Here is a 19,272-nt window from a genome sequence, read left to right as displayed (position 1 = left end):
GCTTCTGCTTCCGGCTGTGACCTCCAGCCACAGGTATAAGTACTGTGTGACAAATTCTCCCACTTAAGAACATTCCCTTTATAGGGTCCTGCTTTTGTCTAATGCCCCAAATGCCACAAGAGTTGTCCAAATGAGTGACCCACAAATCTGCGTTCTGTACACAGGGCTGCAGGCGATGAACTACTTGGAGAGTTCTGAGTATTATTCCTACCAAAAAAGCAGACGGATAAGCTTCAGTGCGTTACCAAAGTGTATCAGGGCTAGGACCATAGTTCGGGAAAACTGTCACATTATCAAAAATCTCTATGACTGCAACTTATTTGAAGGGCTGTCCCAGAAGACAGATGACTCTGTTTCATTCTCGATGGCAGAGCTATAAGGCTATGCGCTGGGAACTCGAGAGACACGGACTTCAGCGTGACACCTGCGCACATTCGTTTCGATGCTGTGGGACTTTGGGGCAACGACGCTTTGCAAAGAAACACTTAAACTTTAAAGAGTCCTATTCAGATTTCAAAAAAAAAAGTTAATTTTAGTTTACTGCTTGAACTATTTAGCATTCTTAGAATGCACATTAATTTCCAACCAGCTGTACTATGTGAAAACAATTTTGAATTCTTAAGCGCAAGAGACACCGACTATGGCTTACTTCCATCAAGGTCTCACCATCCCTTAATGGCAGCCGCTGTGTTCGGCATCCGGAGTGTAACGTCTTGCGTCCACATACCCTGGCTCTTTTGCAGAAGCTCTCCGGACTTTAAGACAGCTACGGCTTAAAATTGGCACTGTTAATACAGTCAAACGCAGTTTGGGGAGAGCCTGCAAGCTTGCTAGCAAGACCAAGAGCATGTGACGTAGAGGCAAGAAAAGACAAGACACCCATTACCTCCCCCAACAACACACACACGGTTACACCCCCGAAAACAGAGCGCTATTTTAGTTAATACATTTATTACAGCAGGTCTTTAGTCATTATTGTCATGATGATTTTCATGACATTTCACAAAATCCTTTAAGCTATTAGTATTTGCTTTTTTCTTTTTATGGACTGACACTTTGTTAATTTATGAAATATTTACAGCGTTTACAAAAAGCAAGAGAATGTCTAATAAAATTTCTTATACATACAAAATTTATACATGATACTACTGTATTTGAGATGTCTTATTTGGTAGACCAATTAAACTGTGACATAAAATAATTTACAAAGATATATTTAATCTCTCTTAATTCATTGAAAACAAAACCATATTAGCTATAAATAGTCCTTTACAAATCACTGGAAAACATTAATTGTTTTAACTCTAGCCTTAACTTTTACAAATATACGTAACTAAATGAATTAGTTCAGATATCAAATAGAACTGTATTTGAAACTTCATTTACCACTAGCACTATGACTACAAAACAAAAACAAAAACAAAAAACAAAAACAAAACAAAACTCCCCAAAAACCTGAAAACAAAAACTGCCGGGTACATTTCAAGTAAAAATGTGTAGAACCAGTTTAATGCACACTTGGGGGGAGGGGCATCCAACACCACGCACGCTCGACAAATGTACACCTGCGGCTTTGATTTCAAAGGATGATGCTCTAGCGACAGCTCATGCATCCTAGATGGCCAGCCCTACACTTTGGCGGATAAGCTGGTCAGACTAGAGCAACGTTTGCAAAAACATTCACCTAAGCAGCACAGTGCCCCTGACGTCTTCTGACAGTGCTAAGGGCTTTTCCACAACCTGAAAATGGGTCAGAATTTCAGGCAAGCTGATAGAAGAACTTAGAAAACAGAACTGGCAAAAAGTTAAAAAAAAATCAAATCATATTCGACTGGGCCCCATCAGTGTAATATAAAAATATGCTCCTCTTCAAAATTACGGGACAACACTTTAGATTCCAAAATTTCAAAAAAACGAAAAACTCATCTACGCAGCTATTTCTCTTTAAGCCACCACTCACGATGGTATAAAGTTTGGCAATTATTTCAACACCTTGCTTTTGGATGACGCCTCAGAGGATGAGCTCAATTTGGTTTTGGCAACAACATCTCTCACATTTGGGCTCGTTTTACACCAAAGCAACTATGAGAAGCAGCCCAAGGAAAATCCGGTTCACAAACCTATTTTTTTCACTTCAGTTTAAAATAATGTCGTTCCAATTAGGCCCACAAAATACATATTGTAGACACAGTATTTCGAAAGAGGTCAACTCAATTTCAATTTTCTCTTTCAAAAACTGTCCTTGAAAGGTGTCAGGATTTTCCACAACCCCATCTTGGCTCCTTTCTTCTGATTGCCCTGTAGACACTAGTTTTCTTGTAATATGTATTCTAGAAGGCACATATTCAAGAGTTTAAGATTATGTTAGTTCAAGTTCTACACGGAGGCAAATGTTTTAATCTACTCTGTACACAGGCCCCCAAGTGAAAGTCAAGTCTCTCCTTTACTCGGAGCTCTGGCGCAGCACCGGGGCTCCCTCCTAGAAGTGAGTGTGCACATGGGGCATCATCTGGGACGGACCGGACGGCGAGGTCGAGGGGTCGGAGAGCTTGGCCGAGCTGGCGAGCTGCAGCTCCTCGAGCCGCTGTATGTATTCGTCACGCAAGGCCAAGAGCTCCACATAGCGCTGCTCCACGGGGTTGGGCTGCTGCAAAGAAGCATAGATGGGCATTAGGGCTTTTCCCAGGAAACCCCTGGACTGACCTTCAGTGTTGGTCAGAAATACAGAAAAGTACAAAGGGTAAAACACCCAGCTCTTCGCCACTAAGACATAAGCTCATGTACACATTGCCTCGCATTTCCCTCACCATCTTTTTAAGGTTTACAACCCAGACACGGCTCCGGTCTCCTACGTGCCCCGGCCCCAAGCCCACTGCTCTTTCGTTTCCGGACGCCACAACTCTCCTCCAGTAGGCGTGTGGCCTTCTTCCCCGTGTAGATTCATGACACTCTTCGTATACGTGAGTATCGGGAAACGAAATATGCCGTTCTCGTCTCTCTTGTCGAGGCCTACATTGACGGTGCTCTTCTGTATTCTGTCTGTATCGACTGGCGTCTTGACCCGTGTCTCTGCGCTCGAGCCCAGCTGAGTCCCCGAGTGAATAAGGCACAGCTCATCTCCGCACTCCCGCAGCGACGGAGAGTCGGGGCTCCCAGGCCCGTTAGCCTCGGGGGTGAAGCTCGGGTCTGCCTCTCAGCAGCCAGAGGACTTAACCCAAGACCCTGCACCTCCCTGCCAGGGAGATGGGAGTGGGCCCGGCACAGACCTCACGGGGCTGCCGGCAGAGCGAGGTCAGCCCTCACGGTTGGTTTCGCCATGCTGCCCCTTTCCTTCATGGGTCAGTGGGGGTCTTGTGGCACTCCGGAGGTTAAAAGTCACGTGGGGACAGAATGTGATTCTCCCCAGCATGCCAACTCTTTAAACTCCTGTACTGATGTATACATTACGCCGGGAATGCAAACAAATCTCGAAATGGTCAGCTCAGTGAGCCTTTACACAGATGTGCACTAATGCCATCACCCACCCCGGCCAAGATACACAACACGACAGCCCCCAGGAGGCTCTCTCACCAGTGTGTTGTGAGTGATCAAAGGCAAGCTTCTAGAAAGCTTAAGCAGTCTATGAAGACATTAAGAAAAAGGCCAAAAGGCTACAGAAGTCCATTCCTTTGGCACCAGTGGCTTCTGGGACCATCCTGCTTTCTACCTGTTAGGCTCTGAGCCCCAACAAGGGAGTTGAAGCAGGCCGTGCCCTGGCCTCGGCCCATAGTGTGGAGGACAGTGGGCCGGGTCATGGCCTTCAGGAGGGCGTGGGAGCCCCGGGGGTTAACACTATGTCTGAGCTTCCTGGGGCTGCCATAGCAAATGAGCACAACCCGGGGGACAGCGGCAGTGCTTAATGCAACAGGGGCACTGTGCTGCCTCTGTGGCTCCAGGGGGTGCTCCTTCCTCTCCTCTTCCAGTTTCCAGTGGCACCAGGTGTCCTTGGCTTGTGGCCGCATCCTTGTCGCCTCCTGTCTTCACAGGGCCTTCTCTCCACAAGTGTCTGTGGCTCAAATCCCCTTCTGTTTTCTCTTATAAGGACCCCTGTCACACGATGTAGGACCCACTCCAAATCCAGAAGGATGGCATCTTTAGATCTTTAAGTAAGTAACACCTCTAAAGACCCCTTTCCCAAATAAGGTCACATTCCCAGGTTCAGAGTGGACATGTCTTTTGGGGGGACACCAGCCCAACCCAGCGTCTGCCAAGGAGTGGTCGACAGAGGCCAGGTAAAAACGCCACGCATTTCTAGTGGCATTAGGGTTTCTTTTTCTTTTCTTTCTTTTTTTAAAGATTTTATTTTTAAGTTACCTCTACATCCAGAGTGGGGCTTGAACTCACAACCCTGAGACCAAGAGTTGCATGCTCTACAGACTGAGCCAGCCAGGGGCCCGCACCAGTGTGTCCATCAGAGCTCTAGTTACAAATGTCCACAGGCTGGAAGAGGTCTCCTCCTTGCTCCTAATCCTATTCCTCCTGTAAGCCCTAATCCTTTACTGTGACTGCAGAAAGTGAAGTTTTTCAGAAAGGCACACGTGGCATTAGAACAGGAATGCTTGGGGGCGCCTGGGTGGCTCAGTCAGTTAAGTGCCTGCCTTTGGCTCAGGTCATGATCCTGGGGTCCTGGGATGGAGCCCCGCATCGCATCGGGCTCCCTGCTCAGCGGGGAGTCTGCTTCTCCCTCTCCCTCTGCTCTCCCTGCATGTGCACTCTCGTGCTCTCAAATAAATTTAAATTTTTTTTTCCGAAAGAGCAGGGGTGCTTGGTAGAGTGCGTTGACACCCAGCAGGTACTGTGCACAACTGCTACTGTCTTTCGTCCATTTTTCTCTGTGTATACCGCTGCAGGCAGCCGCTATTCTGGGCACTTGGGACCCCGCGGTGAACGAAGAGGCCCAAATCCCCATTTTTATGGCATTTTCCTTCCAGCAGAGGGAGACAGACAAATGAAGAATACCACAAGTCTGAGTGACAGGGGCTGTTCAAGGGCGAGGAACACTCTGGAAAGGAAGCAGAGCAGGGTAAGGGGCAGGGCTGGTGGGACGCTGCATCAGGCCATGGAAACCACAGCAAGGACCTGGGCTTTGGTGTTGGGTGAGGTAAGCAGCTCCCGGGACAGTTTTGAGTGGAGGGGTGGTGGGGTCTGGCATGGGCTTTATTTGCAAGGACTGCTCGGGCTACCATGTTGAGAACAGACTGGAGGGAAGGAAGGTGGAATTCGGGAGTCCAGCTAGAAGTCTAGGCAGCACCGCGTGGCCCGCACCAGGCCAGCAGCGGGAGGACTGCTACGGAGGGTCTGGGATCATATGGGTTTTGAAGGCCAAGTCCAGCGGGCTTTGCTGACAGACCACATAAGGGGGTGCGAGAGAGAAGGGAGTCGAGGAGGGCTCCCTGGTTTCTGGCCAGAGTGACTAGGATGGAGTGGCCACGAGCTGAAATGGGAAAGATGGCAGCAGGAATAGGTTCTGGGGACCAGGGGATCCATTTTAGACACGTCCACTTTGATCTGCTGTGCAAGGACGTTCTGTCCTCTGCCCTCTGCATCATCTACCGGGGCTCCCCTCCTGGCCGTCTGCTTCCAGGCTCCACCTCTGCAAAGAGCAGGGCAAGTTCTTCCTCGATATTCTCCTCCAAAGCTGTCCTGGCTATTTTTAAAATTCCGTTTTTTCGGATGACTACCAGAATCAGTTTGTTATTACGCCAGCAAGGACAATTAGACAAGAAAAAGGAATCAGAGGTAAAAACCATTTTTGTAGATGACAAGGCTGTATAATTAGGAATCTCAAGAGAGTAGACTGAGGAATGATTCCAAATAAAGAGAATTCAGTCTGCTGATGGGTACAAAATACCCAGAAGCCATTAGCCTACAGACAAACACAAACCATTGAGAGAATACGAGGAAAGAGTCCAAAACACAAAATTACAAGAAATGAAGTCGAAAGTCAAGTGGATGCAAAGGCACAGCCCGGCCCCTCCCCCGGGACCGAACGTGGAGCCCGGCGTGTGCTCCGCACAGCACACTACAGCTAGTGATGGGAGGAAGTATCCTGGCCTTTGGGCGGTTTTTAGGGTCACATTCCTTTTGGGGCTCCCCTCAGAAATGACTTAAGCGCCACATGGGTCAGCCTGTTTCTATCTGACTGCCCCTGTTCTCACCCTTTGGCGATCGCGGTGCAAAGACAGGAGCACGGCACCGTGAGCCTGCTCAACAGCTGTGGGAGTCCGAGAGGAGGCTCCCTGGCGGCCCGAGGCCTCGTTCAGGCTCTTAATAGGACTCGCCCGATACTTCCGCTTCCGGGATGAGCAACTCCCTCGTCTCAATACATGCACCAGATGGGCTTTGCAATAGCTCTTCAAAGGTAAGCGTTGCTCTTTCTGTCAACTCCACTGAGATTTTATGTCGCAGCAATGGTTGGTGGTTCTTCCTTTTAAAATGCACATGAACCCTTCCTTCTTCTAGGCCAGAGCTCATGAGACAGATGGGCTGTATCTGCTTTTGCTGCTTTCAGTACTGTTTGTATATATACGACAGGTGCCCCGTAACTGTCTGTATACCACGCGGGCCACACAACTGAACAACAATTGAACTTTTACGTGGTTAAGTATATTCCTTGAGGTTTACATTTTATAATTTAAAAAGTCCTACATGATCCGATTTAAATCTATTTCTGTACAAAATAATGTTCTACGGGAGATCTTTAAGGAAATGTAATGCATTTAATTCACACTTCCATTATGACATCGGCTCATGTTCCAGGCACCCCCGTCAACCTGGGAGCTCCTGGGGCCAGAGATGACCTCTTCTTAAGCTCTGTGTCCACCCTCCCACCCCACCACAGCCCTGAGAATACAAAGATACGTGTAGTACCCTCCACATTCCGAAAATCTATATGGAAAGGATAAGTTACTTTCCTTTTTGAGTAAATTTCACAGATCATAATACAGACCAATTACTGTCTCAAAATAGAAACCTCTATCAAGAAAAGTGTGTTCCTATCTGGCCCAGTTCCATTTTGCTAAGCTCTACAAAAATAAAGGGGTAGATACACTGTAGTAAGTTATTCTAATGATTTTTTTCCTACCTGTCACACAATTATTACCTTTATATGTTCAGAAGTGAATTGCTCTAAATTTCTTGAATTTTAAGAATTTCTCCAACACAAACGGGTGAGGGGAGATTAGAGAATCTGTACAGAAATTAGTGATACTTTCTAATTACTAATGTTTTAAAAAAAAAGTCACAATAAATACAGAAAAGGATCAATTTATATGAGACACTGAGCATCTATATAACATATGTGTATTTTTTTAAAGATTTTATTTATTTATTTGACACAGAGAGATCACAAGTAGGCAGAGAGGCAGGCAGAGAGAGGGGGAAGCAGGCTCCCTGCTGAGCACAGAGCCCGATGCGGGGCTCGATCCCAGGACCCTGAGATCATGACCTGAGCGGAAGGCAGAGGCTTAACCCACTGAGCCACCCAGGTGCCCCAATATATATATATATATATATATTTTTTTTTTTTTTTTTAATTAGAAAAGGAACATGCCCCCTGTAACAGCAGTTAGAACCCTGGCAAAATGCCCGTTTCCTCTTTACTTGATATTCCAAAGGCTAGAATGACTGCTACATAAATTCCCTCACTGTGCTTCTCAAATCCCCAACTAAACAAGCGAGCGCTCTCAAGCCCTGAAATCTGTCACTTTCCAAGAGATTACACATTTCCACCATTCCTGAATGGCAGAAGCCTTTCACGGGAGCAGCAGAGACCTTGAAACGAGAGTGCCGGCTTGAAGCAGGCAGTCCCCAGCGGGGAGAGAGGGCACAGCCTGGCGTGCGGCCAGCTGCCCGAGTGGGATCAGCAGTCTAAGAGACAGAGCGCAGCACCCAGGATCTGCCGTCGCCCCACAATTTCTAGCAGGATTATAGCTGGCGCTTCTGCAAGACTGGCCCGCGAGGACAGGTAGCCCGCCATCCAAACCACACAAAGGAACAGCTGCAAATACGGAATATTTATAGCGCTTCAAACAAGTCACAGACCGGAGGCCCTTCTGAGCCCTTACACACACAGGCTGTGCTTCCCGTCCGCTTCAGGATGAAGTGGAAGTGGGAGAGTGGAAAGCCCGAGTGTGTCTTCCACAAGATATGGACTTTTTCGCTGCAAAAATCATTATTTCCCTTTTCGGTTGCTGAATGGCCAACCAAATGTACTACCTGCTGACAGATCAATTATCTTTATTTCAGAAGCAAAGGTCCTCAGTGAAGTGCACTCTGATGTCAGCAGACCCAGTACAGACACGTGAAGCAGACAGAAGAAACTGCTTTGTTTCCTCTGAGTCCACTCACTGGAAAGAACTGTCTTATGTGTAACAGTGTCCCCTAATTGAAGTAAATCCTTGGCAAACAAAACCCAAAACTTTCCCAGAGATTCCAGTTTATATTTTAGTAAAAAAAAAAAAATTTAAGAATCAAAGTTTAACACCAATCAAAATAAGTGGCTTAGTAATTAAAAACAATTTTTAATTAAAGTTGCATTTGAAAGCGAGTGTGATTTTTTTTTTAGTTCATTTCCCCTCTCACGATATTAAAACAAAAGCACTACTGAGCAACATTATCTAAATCCAAAGTCAGACTCTATGAATAGCACAGCCTTTTAACGACCTCCCTTCACTTACCTGTTGCTTGATTCTGGGGTTCCATCTAATGTAGTAATTCACCCAAAGCTCCAAGTGGCGCATACTGGCGACTGGATATAAAACTCGATTGATCTCTTTAGTATAGAAGGGATTTTTGTACTTGTCCTTATTACTGTTGATCAGCGACCACAAAGATACTGTTCGTTCTGTAACTTTCTACGGAGAGAGAGAAAGCAGGAAGCTGAAGTCAAAACACACAAGTACACAAACCATCTTTCAGCCCGTGGCACTACAGTTGAGCCTCAACTCGAATCAAACATTTATGTTAGCCCCAGAATAGCTCAAAAAGCCTCATGGGCCTGTGAGTGTTTGGCAGCCACTGACTGATATTTGCAGAGATAATGGCCTAGCTAGAGAGCCACTGTTTCTGCCAGAAGACAGAGATGCAGGACGCTGTCTCATTAAATGTAATTCACTGAGCTAAGACGACTCTTCCTGGCTAGGTAGAACATCTGGGAACAGATGGGCAGTATGCTCTTTGTAATTCAGCAGAGAGAAAAGCGATCATACGATCCTGTCGGCTTTCTTCATTTCTGTAGATGTTAGAACCGTAAAATCTTAACCTGTGCCTTGACAGTAGGGACCCAGAGAGGAAGTTGTTTTTAACCAAGCGTCCAGATGTTCGCTCGCTATCCCGCTAACATGCGGATATGGGACAACACCTGGATAACTGACTTCACTGAATCGTTACTTTCTCACTTGGTGTCCATGATCTCCTGCAGAGATCCACGTTTTCACTGTTTTTTAGAGATCTTTACCGATTTTGAGCATAAACTAGAAAAAAAAAAAACCCAAAGCTTGGGAAAGAAAAGGTGTGATTGTTAAAATTACCAAAGGTGGACTTTGAGACTCTTCCCAGTAATGACTTCAATAAGCAAGGACCAAAGAGCTAACACTGGGCGCTAAAAAAGAACGGCTTGAAATAAGTGACTGAAGAAATGTCTTTAACATACACATTTCGTTAATGTGAACAAGAAATATGGCAGCATAAATTTGTCTTCCTTGGAATCCACCTCAAACTTCATTCACTGGTACCTGTCCGGTGCCCCAAGCTATACTGGGCTGTGTCCATTTGCATGTTTGCTTTTAGTTTTATACATGCACAGAGTTTAATAATTTTTAAGAGATTTTATTTATTTGATAGAGACACGAGAGAGGGAACACAAGCCGGGGGAGTGGGAGAGGGAGAAGCAGGTTCCCGCTAAGCAGAGAGCCCAACTCGGGGCTCGAGCCCAGGACCCTGGGATCCTGACCTGAGCCGAAGGCAGGCACTTAACAACTGAGGCACCGAGTGCCCCTGTGTGCACATAATTTAAAAAGTCACATAGCCTGCACAGGTTTGTTATGGATAAAAAAGAAAAAAACCCTCAGCTATCTCTCAGCTCCCCACAAGCAACTGTGTTTGATATTTTTAAGTTGATTGCTTTGACTATCTGGCACTTAACCTCCATATCTCTAAATAATATGCTTTCCCTGCCAGCCGGGGGTCGTGCGGCTCTGGGCACTCACGCTCTCTGTCCTGCCCTGTACTCCCAGCAGGAAGCATGGCTTTCAGGAGGCTGACATTTAGTGTCCAGATCCCTGTGACAAAGCAAATACTACTCTCAGGAAGGCCCTGCAGTCCCTGTCTGTGACTTCTTCTCCTGCACGAATTTTGTCATCTTCCCTCCATCTAACCATCTATTCTGTGTATCCTATTATCTGTTCTTGGCATTTATTGTGAATTTAACCCCGAACTCTTCCATCTAACCATCTATTCTGTGTATCCTATTATCTGTTCTTGGCATTTATTGTGAATTTAACCCCGAACTCTTCCTCCAACATCTCAAACTTCTGTCAAGACACTCAGCACACCTCAGGCGCTCCCTGTTTCCTCCTCAGGGGAAAGCCAGCCACACACCTACGATGGCTTCTCTGTTTCGCCCCAAGCATCCCCTGTTGCCTCTCTCCGAGCTGCAGCTCCGGCTTCCTGAGTTCCACATTCTTTCTTGTTTGCATGGAGCCAACACTCCAGGAGCTTCCAGAGAAATGGTTTGGTGTGGGAGGGAACTCTTCCAGCATTCCAGGAGAAATGGTTTGGTGTGGGAGGGAACTCTTGGTGCCATGCACGTCTGAGAATATCTTCGGTCCGCGGTGCCACGCACGTCTGAGAATATCTTCGGTCCGCGGTGCCACGCACGTCTGAGAATATCTTCGGTCCGCCTAAACAGCGGGTTGACAGTTCAGCGGCTAGAGAATTCTAGGTTGAAACCATCTTCCATTAAAATTCCGAAGGCAATGCTCTACTGAATTCCGGCTTCCAATACCGCCATTGAAGGATTTTGCCTTCTTGATCTGTTTCTTTGCAAATGACCCATTCCTTTTCTGTCTGGAAGCTTGAAGGATCTTTTCTTTGCCCCTGGTGTTTTGAAACCTCACAAAGACGGGCCTTAGCTTGGGCCTGTTTTGGTCCACCATGCTTGGGCACGGGGCAGGCCATTCAGTGTGGAAACTTATATACTTCAATCCTGGGAAATATTCTCAAATTATTTCGGCGACCTCCTGCTCTTGGGTCTCCCCGTTTTCTCTTTCTGGAAGCCCTATTATCTGGATATTGGACCCTAGGACTGTTCTTCTAGTGTACTGACCTTCTTTCCATCTTCTACCTCCGCCTCTAGATTTCCACTTCACCTTTCAACTTTTCTTCTGGATTTTTAACCTCTTTTCATTTCAAGTTATTTTCTGATCTCTACATAGTCTTTCCAAACAATATCCTGTTATTACATCACGGTACCAACATTTACTTATCTTTCTGGGGATATCTGATGCTATCTGCCTGTCTACATCTCTCCCCTCCCTACCTGGTAACCATTCTGTCCAAGTAGCTTCTCTCCCTCCGGGCTACGCGCTATTACTGAAGAGCCGACTGGAAGCCCTGGGACCACGAGGCTCAGCACCGTGAGCCGCACTGTGGGGAACCGCAGGTGCTGGTATCTTTCGGTTCTTCCTCACTTGGGCTAGTCCTTTTCCCCAGAGATGATTTTTTTTTTTTTAAATCGAGGCGGGGTTCACATACTGTAAAATTCACCACTTTGAAGTCTACAATTCATTTGCGTCACCACCCCCCCTTTCCAGTTCGGAGAGATCTTCAGCACCCTGAATGGACTACTCAAACCCACTGAGCACGCATTCCACTTTCTCCCCTCCCGTCAGGCTCCCCTCCAAACACTCATCTGCTTTCTGCCCCGATGGCCTTGTTATTCTGGACATTTCCTAGCAATGGAATCATGCCATCTGTGAGCTTTTGCATCTGGCTCCCCTCATGAGCGTGTTTTCAAGGTTTGTCTACACTATAGCCTGGGGTACAACTTCCTTCCTTTTGCTAGGCCAGCGTGTGGCTAGGTTGCGTTCTGTTCATCCTGTCATCAGCGGATGGACCTGGGGTTGTTGCCACCTTTTAGCTCTTTGAACATCTGTGTGCTTTCGTTTCAACTCCTGTTTTCATTGCCCTTGGGTATGTGCCTGGGAGTGGTCTTGCCGGGCCACAGGACAACTCTCTGCTTAGCTTCTGGGGAACTGCCAGCTGGGGTTCACTGCCATTCACCTCACCCCCTGATGACACGCAGGTCCCCAGCCGACTCTTGTGCTCTCTCAAGAAGAAACCTCTGTCAGAGTCCCCAAATTTGGTGCCTATGTCTCCTTTCTCATCTTCCCTGTTCTTGTAGGTTTATACCTTTAAAACAATGCCCTTTCCTGACGTTTTTACGATGTTTTGGGAGGGGGACCTTACATACCTTTAAAGTCATTCCTACTCTCAAAGTCAAAGTCTAACCCCCTCCCCCGCAGAAAATGCCAGACACTCAATAAACCCTCTGTGTTTCCAACAAACCAAGCTATCGAAAAAAAATTTTTTTTTTCAATTTCATGGAAGACGAGACACAGTTAACTAAAAGGATGAGCATTTCCACTCACCTGTTTTTCTCGCGCAGATTCACAGTTGTATAAGAAAGTCCCAAACCGGCAACTATACAGATGATCCAGAATTGTAATCAAAAATCGTTCATTGAATTCAAAAGCTGTAGGGAACTAGACAAAAACAAACACGCCCACAAAGCATGAAAACTTGGGACTAGCAGAGGCTGCCATCTGCATACGCCCTAGAGCTCACTGCTCAGTGATCGGCACAGGACCGAGGAGTTCGAAGGAGGGTCAAGGAAAGGGATCAGAGGAAAAGAAGCTGATGTTCCGGGTTCTCCTGAGCGTACAAGGTACACTGGGTAGTTCCAGCATTGATGGGGTCCTATGTGCATAGGCTGGTCCCGAGGCAACGGAAAAGACGAGTTGGGATTCCGTTAGGAGAGAGGACGCAGTTAAATACTGAATTTTTAAACCATTACGGAAAATCCCAGGCATAAATAGCAGCAAGAATAAAACCGCAAACCCCACGTACCCACCACCCGGCTTCAGCAATGACTCACGTAGGGCCAGACTCATTTCATCTCTATCTCTGCCCTACGTACTGTGAGGCAAATCCCGGACATTAGATCAAAATACTTAAACGTCAAGTCCAATGTAATTTTATCCCGTACACATCCCTTACCTGTTTCGACATCTGCCATACACAGTCAATAAACTGGAGGAAAATAGGAGACCGGTCAGCGTCGGCGTGGTTTTTATCACCATGGCCTATTCTCTGAAATGAATGGATGGAGATGATTTGTTTTCAGTTACGGGTACAAAACTGAGAAAGCATATATAACCCACAAAGTGTGACAATACAACTCATCAATCTGCTTTCCAAATGCCAAGTTTCTCAGAGAGTAAATGGTGTATGTTTTTCCTTGGCAATATAGAAATGTGCAAAGGTTTAGAATTACCAGAAGTCAAGCATAAACATCTATACTATCCCAATGCCATCAGCTCAGCCTGCCGTTAAGTTAGCAGTGCTGAGGGGCCAACCTTCATGGCCGAAGCCTCAAGACCACGTCCAAAACGGTGTGGTCATTAGTAAGTGAAGTTCTTTCTCTTCTAAGAACAAGACAAAAGCCTCACCATTTATTTTTATTAACAATGATTCTTTCTACTTGAGAATGTTCTTCACATTCCTTCGGAAGCGTGGATGATCATCTGAGGGAGCTTGTTAAAAAGGCTTCTTCAGGGGCACCCAGGCAGCCCAGTCGGTTAAGCGTGTCTGACTCTGGACTTCGGCTCTGGGTGTGATCTCAGGGTGGTGAGATCAGGCCCTACACCGGGCTCCACGCTCAGCGGGGAGTCTGCTGGAGGCCTCTCTTCCCCTCTGCCCCTCCCCCTGCTTGTGCTTGCGTGTGTTCTCACTCTCTCAAACAGATAACTAAATAAATCTTTTCTTTTTTTTTAAAGGCTTTTTCAGACCTGGAAATATGAATTTTAATAGGTTCTCTCAATTTTCAAATTCTGCGTCACAGAATAATAATGATAGTGACAATAATAAAGCCTTGAAAGAGTCTAGCGGCTCTGTAAAAGGTATTTGGCTCTAATGGCTATAATTGTAGCTGAGAAAGAATGGTCACACAGTCTCAATTTCAACACTTCTACGCAGGCTCCTGGTCTGATTTTCAAGTCAAACTGTAAATAGGGCAGACGGAGAAAGCGGTCTCCTGAAACAACTTTCACGACCCCCGAGGAATCGCACATACTTCTCATTTGACTCCTCAGATTTTCTTTTCGAAAGCAAACATATGGCTTAACAACCAGTCTCTCAATCTCAAACATGGACATGGAACACGTCGGCTTGACTGTTCACTTACAGATGCAAATTTATGTCCGAAACTTATCCATTCTTTCTGTACCAGTATTTCAAAGCCCTCGATGCTCCGATAGAAGCTGTCCAGCATCAGCATGGCCAGGGACGTCAGCTGCGCGGTCCTGTCCCACCCGTCGCTGCAGTGCACGAGCACCGAGCTCTTCCCCGAGGAAACTTTGTCTGCTACCTGAATGGCTCCCGTCAGCACGAGCTGGCGAAGAAGAAGAACACGCGATTAGTAGGCAGCTGTAAGATACGGCTAAAACTTGAAATAATCATTTTTAACCCCAGAAAAGGTCATGTTTTCAAAAATTGCTATTGTCTAGAACAGGAAAAACTTCTGCAAATGGAACAGCAGGGGCTCTCGGCCCGCTGCTCTTGCTCTGGGGCAATGGCATTCCAATGAGACTAGGTCATAAAAAAAAAACAACAACAAACTCAATGCACACAAATCTAAACTGCATTTCAAACTCATTTTTGTGCCTGTGAGTCCATTAGCGTATGAGGGCTGTGGTTGCCAATGACCACAGCCTGGGGCTTAAACCACAGGAGTGTATTGTCTGGCTGGAAGGCCTACACCAAAGTGTGGGCAGGGCCTGGCTCCCTCTGAAGGCTCTAGGGAAAGACCTGTTCCAGGCCTTCTCATCGCTTCTGGTAGACTTCCTTGGCTCGTGGCAGCAAGACTCCAGTCTTCACATGGTGTTCTCCCTGTGTCTGTGTCTGCATGTCCAAATTTGCCCTCTGCATAAGGACACCAGTCTTACCAAAGCTGGGGCCCATCCTACTTCAGTATGACCTCATCTGCACTCATCGCACCTCCAAGGAACCTAGTTCTAAAAAGGTCACACTCTGAGGTACCGGGGAGGGGGGCGGTCAGGGTTTCAATACATGGAATTTTTTAGGGGGGGGAGGTTTCAATTCAACCTATAGCAGTGATCATTTTTTTAAAAAAATCACCAGCCCAACAGGTCTAGTCTAGACCTTAAAGGCCTGATACAATGGAAATCTCCATTTTAGCCTTTAAATTGATACGGCTAAAATATGAACTATTCTGTGGCTTGTAAGTGGAATACTTACATCAAGATAAAGTGACAGCCTTCTTGTAAACATTTAAGACTCAGAAATACTACGAAATTTGTGTATACCAGGAGTTATTGCTAGGATGTCATTTTTGGGTGACTTAGGTATTTACGGAGTTATCCCGTACGAAGCACAGAGTTCACCCACCACGAGTGTGCAGTGTGATAAGACGGCACACACGTACACAGCTGCATAGCCATCATCACAAACCAGCTGTCGAGCGCTTCCATCGCCCCCAGAAAGTCTCCTGTGCCACCTGCGGTCAAGCCCTGCTCCCGCCCTCAGCCCCCGCAGCCACTGATTTGCTTCAACTGTCATCTAAATGGAATCACGTAATAGGTGGGCTTTTATGTCTGGCTTCTGTCACTTAGCGTCATGTTCTTAAGGTCCATCCATGTCGTAGCCTGCGTCAGTACTTCCTTCTTTTTACGGTCAAGGCATATGCTGTTGTACGGACAGATCATATTTTATTTATTCACTCCCTAGCTGACGGACACCTGGTTGTTTCTTGCATTTGGTCACTACGCATGATGTTGCTGCAAACTCTAGCACGCACAGATTTGTAGGGACTTAAGTTTTCATTTCACTTGGGTAAATACTGACGAGTGAAATGGTTGGATCACACAGTACATGGATGTTTATTTAACTTTTTAGCAAACTGCTAAGCCGTTTTCAAAAGTGGTCGGACCATCTCTCATCGCCACCGTCAGTGTACGAGGGCTGCGTCTTTTCATGTGCTCGTCAGCCATTCACATCTGTGACGCCATTTCTGGAGCTCCCCAAGTCCTAACAGCTCTGCGACGGTCATGTATTACAGTCATTTTCATGGACTCAAGGCAAAGTCAGACTAAGTGAATGATCTGGTAGAGAAAACTTTAAAGACACATACTTTTTGTTATTTTTTTAACTGGATTTACTTATTTTTTTAAGTCAGCTCTATGCACAGTGTGGGGCTTGAACTCACGACCCTGCCATCACCAGTCCCATATCCCACCCACTGAGCCTCTGAAGATACACACTTGCATTATTTTGATATAAACAGTAACTGCAGATAAGTGGACAGAGTAGTGCCGAGAAGGACAGGTGAAGGAACCTCAATTATTCATACAGAAGTCATTGCTTTTAACTGACTAGAGCGGCTTTAGTTCTTCAAGTGTTTTAAGCATCTCCTCAAAATCCTGTTTACAAATTTAATCTGAGGCACTGCTGACGAAAGGGCTGTTGGATGCGACTAAAGGCAGCTTCACCCCAGACACTCCCCTCACCATGAGAAAGGGAGGCAGCCTCAGCCTGTGATCTTTCAAAATATTAGATGTTTTCCCCAAAAGTATGAATTCCCACCACTGCTTCTCGACAGGAAGGCTGCTAGTTATCTCATGAAGTGAAATCAGATTTTCAAAACCATCACTGGCAACTGTTGTGTAATCAGATGGCCTAGCGGCTGATGGGGAGGCAGTGTGTGGCGCGCTGGCTCAGTGGCCCGAGGCCTGGGTTTGAAACCTCCTTCCGCCGCTTTTGACATGTCATACACTGAGCCAGTCACAGAACCGTGGTTCCTTTCTCTCTGAAGCGGGAGGAGGAATGGTATCCCCAGCACAGCCTGTCTTGGCCCGAACGAAAGAATCCCCACGAAGTGACGACACGACAGGTTCAGCGAATGCTGGCTGCCGTCTAGCTGCCTTCTCAGAAACACACAGTGACAGGTCACTTCCAAATGGGAAGGGGTACAGGGCAAGAGCGTTGAAAAGGACAGAAAGAAACCGTATGCTCCAGAAACCACAGAGACATTCTACCCTGCTGGGGCTCCGGGGGCGGACTAGAATGGGGGTGGTCTCCTCGCCTGTGAAGCTTGCCCTGTTTCGCACAGTCGTGAGCCCATTTTGCCTGAATGCAGGTTCGTGGTGGCCATGCCATGTGTCTAGCAGCAGCTCTGGTGCTGCAAAACAGTGTGCGAGGCCGAATAGTGGGTCAGCCAAAGATGCCCCGGTCCTGGCCCCCAGAAATCTGTGAATAGCGCCTGGCATGGTAACAGAGACTTCGCAGATGTTATCAAGATAATGACTTCAAGACGGAGAGATTACCCTGGATCGTGCAGGAGAGCCCTAAATTACATCCCATGTATCCTGATAAGATACATACAGAGAGAAGGCAATGGGACCACAGGAGCAGAGAACGAAGTGACTTGGCCATAGCCAGGGAATGCCAGCAGCCACCTGGAACTCGAAGAGGCAAGGACAGATGCTCCCCCTGGAGCTTCCAGGAGCACAGCCCAAATGTGCCCCCCACCACTGATTCCCACCGGATCTTTAAGGTCCAGCTCAAGGCTACCCATATCTCTGCTCCCCCATCTTCTGGCACGATGGGACTTATGCCTGAGTCAGAGGTCACTAGGGTGCCCATCTGGGCCCCCCGTTATAGTTGGCCTCCTCGGAGAACACTGACAGTTTCTTCCATTTCTTTTCTATCTCCCTCTCTTTGGACAAACCTATAAAAATTGACAGGGGCCTTTTATAGCCTTCTCCATATTCTGTAGGTTCTAACTTCCATTCCACATCTTAGAAAGACGGCCTGGACTCCTAATTTCCTCAGATAAGTCCCCTCGCCCCTTCTGCTTTCAAGCCTCTCAAATCCCAAAGGCCCCTTTCCTTCCACTGCCTTTGCTACGAAGGCTTGTGGCATGTAACACACCACACGGTGGAGCATTAGCTCTCCTGTTCATGTGCCTGTCACCTCTTCAACCGCAAGAACCTCCTGGAAGGCAGGAAGTACGTCTCGTACCTTTTTCCATTCATGGGGTCTAGTGCGCTGCTTTGCCTTTAAGAGTGCGATACTTACTAAAAATAAATGCTTTATTTTAGAGTAGTTTTAGATGTATAGAAAAGTTACAAAGATACTGCAGAAAGCTTGCATATACTCGAGTACATTTGCCACAACCTGTGAACCAATATTAACATGTTATGAAATTATTAATAAACTTACTAACTTATTTTTAATAGAGCCCGTACTTTATGAGCTCTCCTTAATTTTCACCCAGTGTCCTCTCTCTAATCCAGGATCTCATCCAGGACCCACATTCCCTTAGCTGTTACAATTCATTGGTTTTGCAATTTATCTTTGAGAATGACAAATTAAGAAAAAAATGAAAGTTAGGCCAAATGAAAATGTGATTCCTATCAAGTCTGAAAGTAAAATTTGACTAGAAAACAATTTATATTAATAATGCACCTATTTAAAGTAGGCTTTCTGTTTGTTTCCACAACAAAAAGGGAGCTTCTAAAGGTGTTAGTTCCCTCAGATAGCTTCAAGTACTTTTAAAGACTGGAGGGGTGTTGCTGCTTTTATCAAGATGAAACACTGAGTATAATCGAAACACAAAGTTCATTCTTTAAAGTAAGTCAATTTGAGACTGGTTTCAATTAAAAAAACCCTCTCCCCAGGGCCTTGAGGGTCGCACCCAGCAACAGTTGGATAATACGTTAGCTGTTTCTAAATAAATCTGCGTGAAGACAGAACTTACTATTGGCAAGATGGAAAGTGACCGCTCCATAGACTGTGAAACTGTTCTGGAGTGAGATGCTGTGAAATCTTTAACTTAAAGGTAAGCACACTCTGAAGAGGTACGAAACTATCAAATGTAAGAACCCTATATGACAACTATTTCAGCTCTCACCGCTCAATTTTAGAATGGAAGGA

At 46.3% G+C, this 19,272-nt stretch overlaps 1 protein-coding gene across 1 annotated transcript in view; it reads right to left on the bottom strand.

The window, feature by feature from the left end:
- Nucleotides 1-920: 920 nt before the first annotated feature.
- Nucleotides 921-19,272, bottom strand: part of LOC111139182 (myotubularin 1) — an 86,059-nt gene continuing 67,707 nt past the window's right edge. The window contains exons 11-15 of the mRNA XM_022491372.1: nt 14,504-14,710; nt 13,318-13,410; nt 12,690-12,803; nt 8,718-8,894; nt 921-2,647 (exon numbers count right to left, since the gene is read on the bottom strand). Coding sequence (XP_022347080.1) covers nt 2,480-2,647; nt 8,718-8,894; nt 12,690-12,803; nt 13,318-13,410; nt 14,504-14,710 — 759 coding nt within the window. The 3' untranslated portion in view covers nt 921-2,479. The remainder of the gene's footprint in view (nt 2,648-8,717; nt 8,895-12,689; nt 12,804-13,317; nt 13,411-14,503; nt 14,711-19,272) is intronic.

Source organism: Enhydra lutris, unplaced genomic scaffold (assembly GCF_002288905.1).
Source record: "Enhydra lutris kenyoni isolate GAN:26980312 unplaced genomic scaffold, ASM228890v2 scaffoldscaffold96, whole genome shotgun sequence".
NCBI classification, from domain to species: Eukaryota; Metazoa; Chordata; class Mammalia; order Carnivora; family Mustelidae; genus Enhydra; species Enhydra lutris.
The sequence above is the reverse complement of the archived record's forward strand: the minus strand, read 5'-3'. Positions and strand labels throughout refer to the sequence as shown.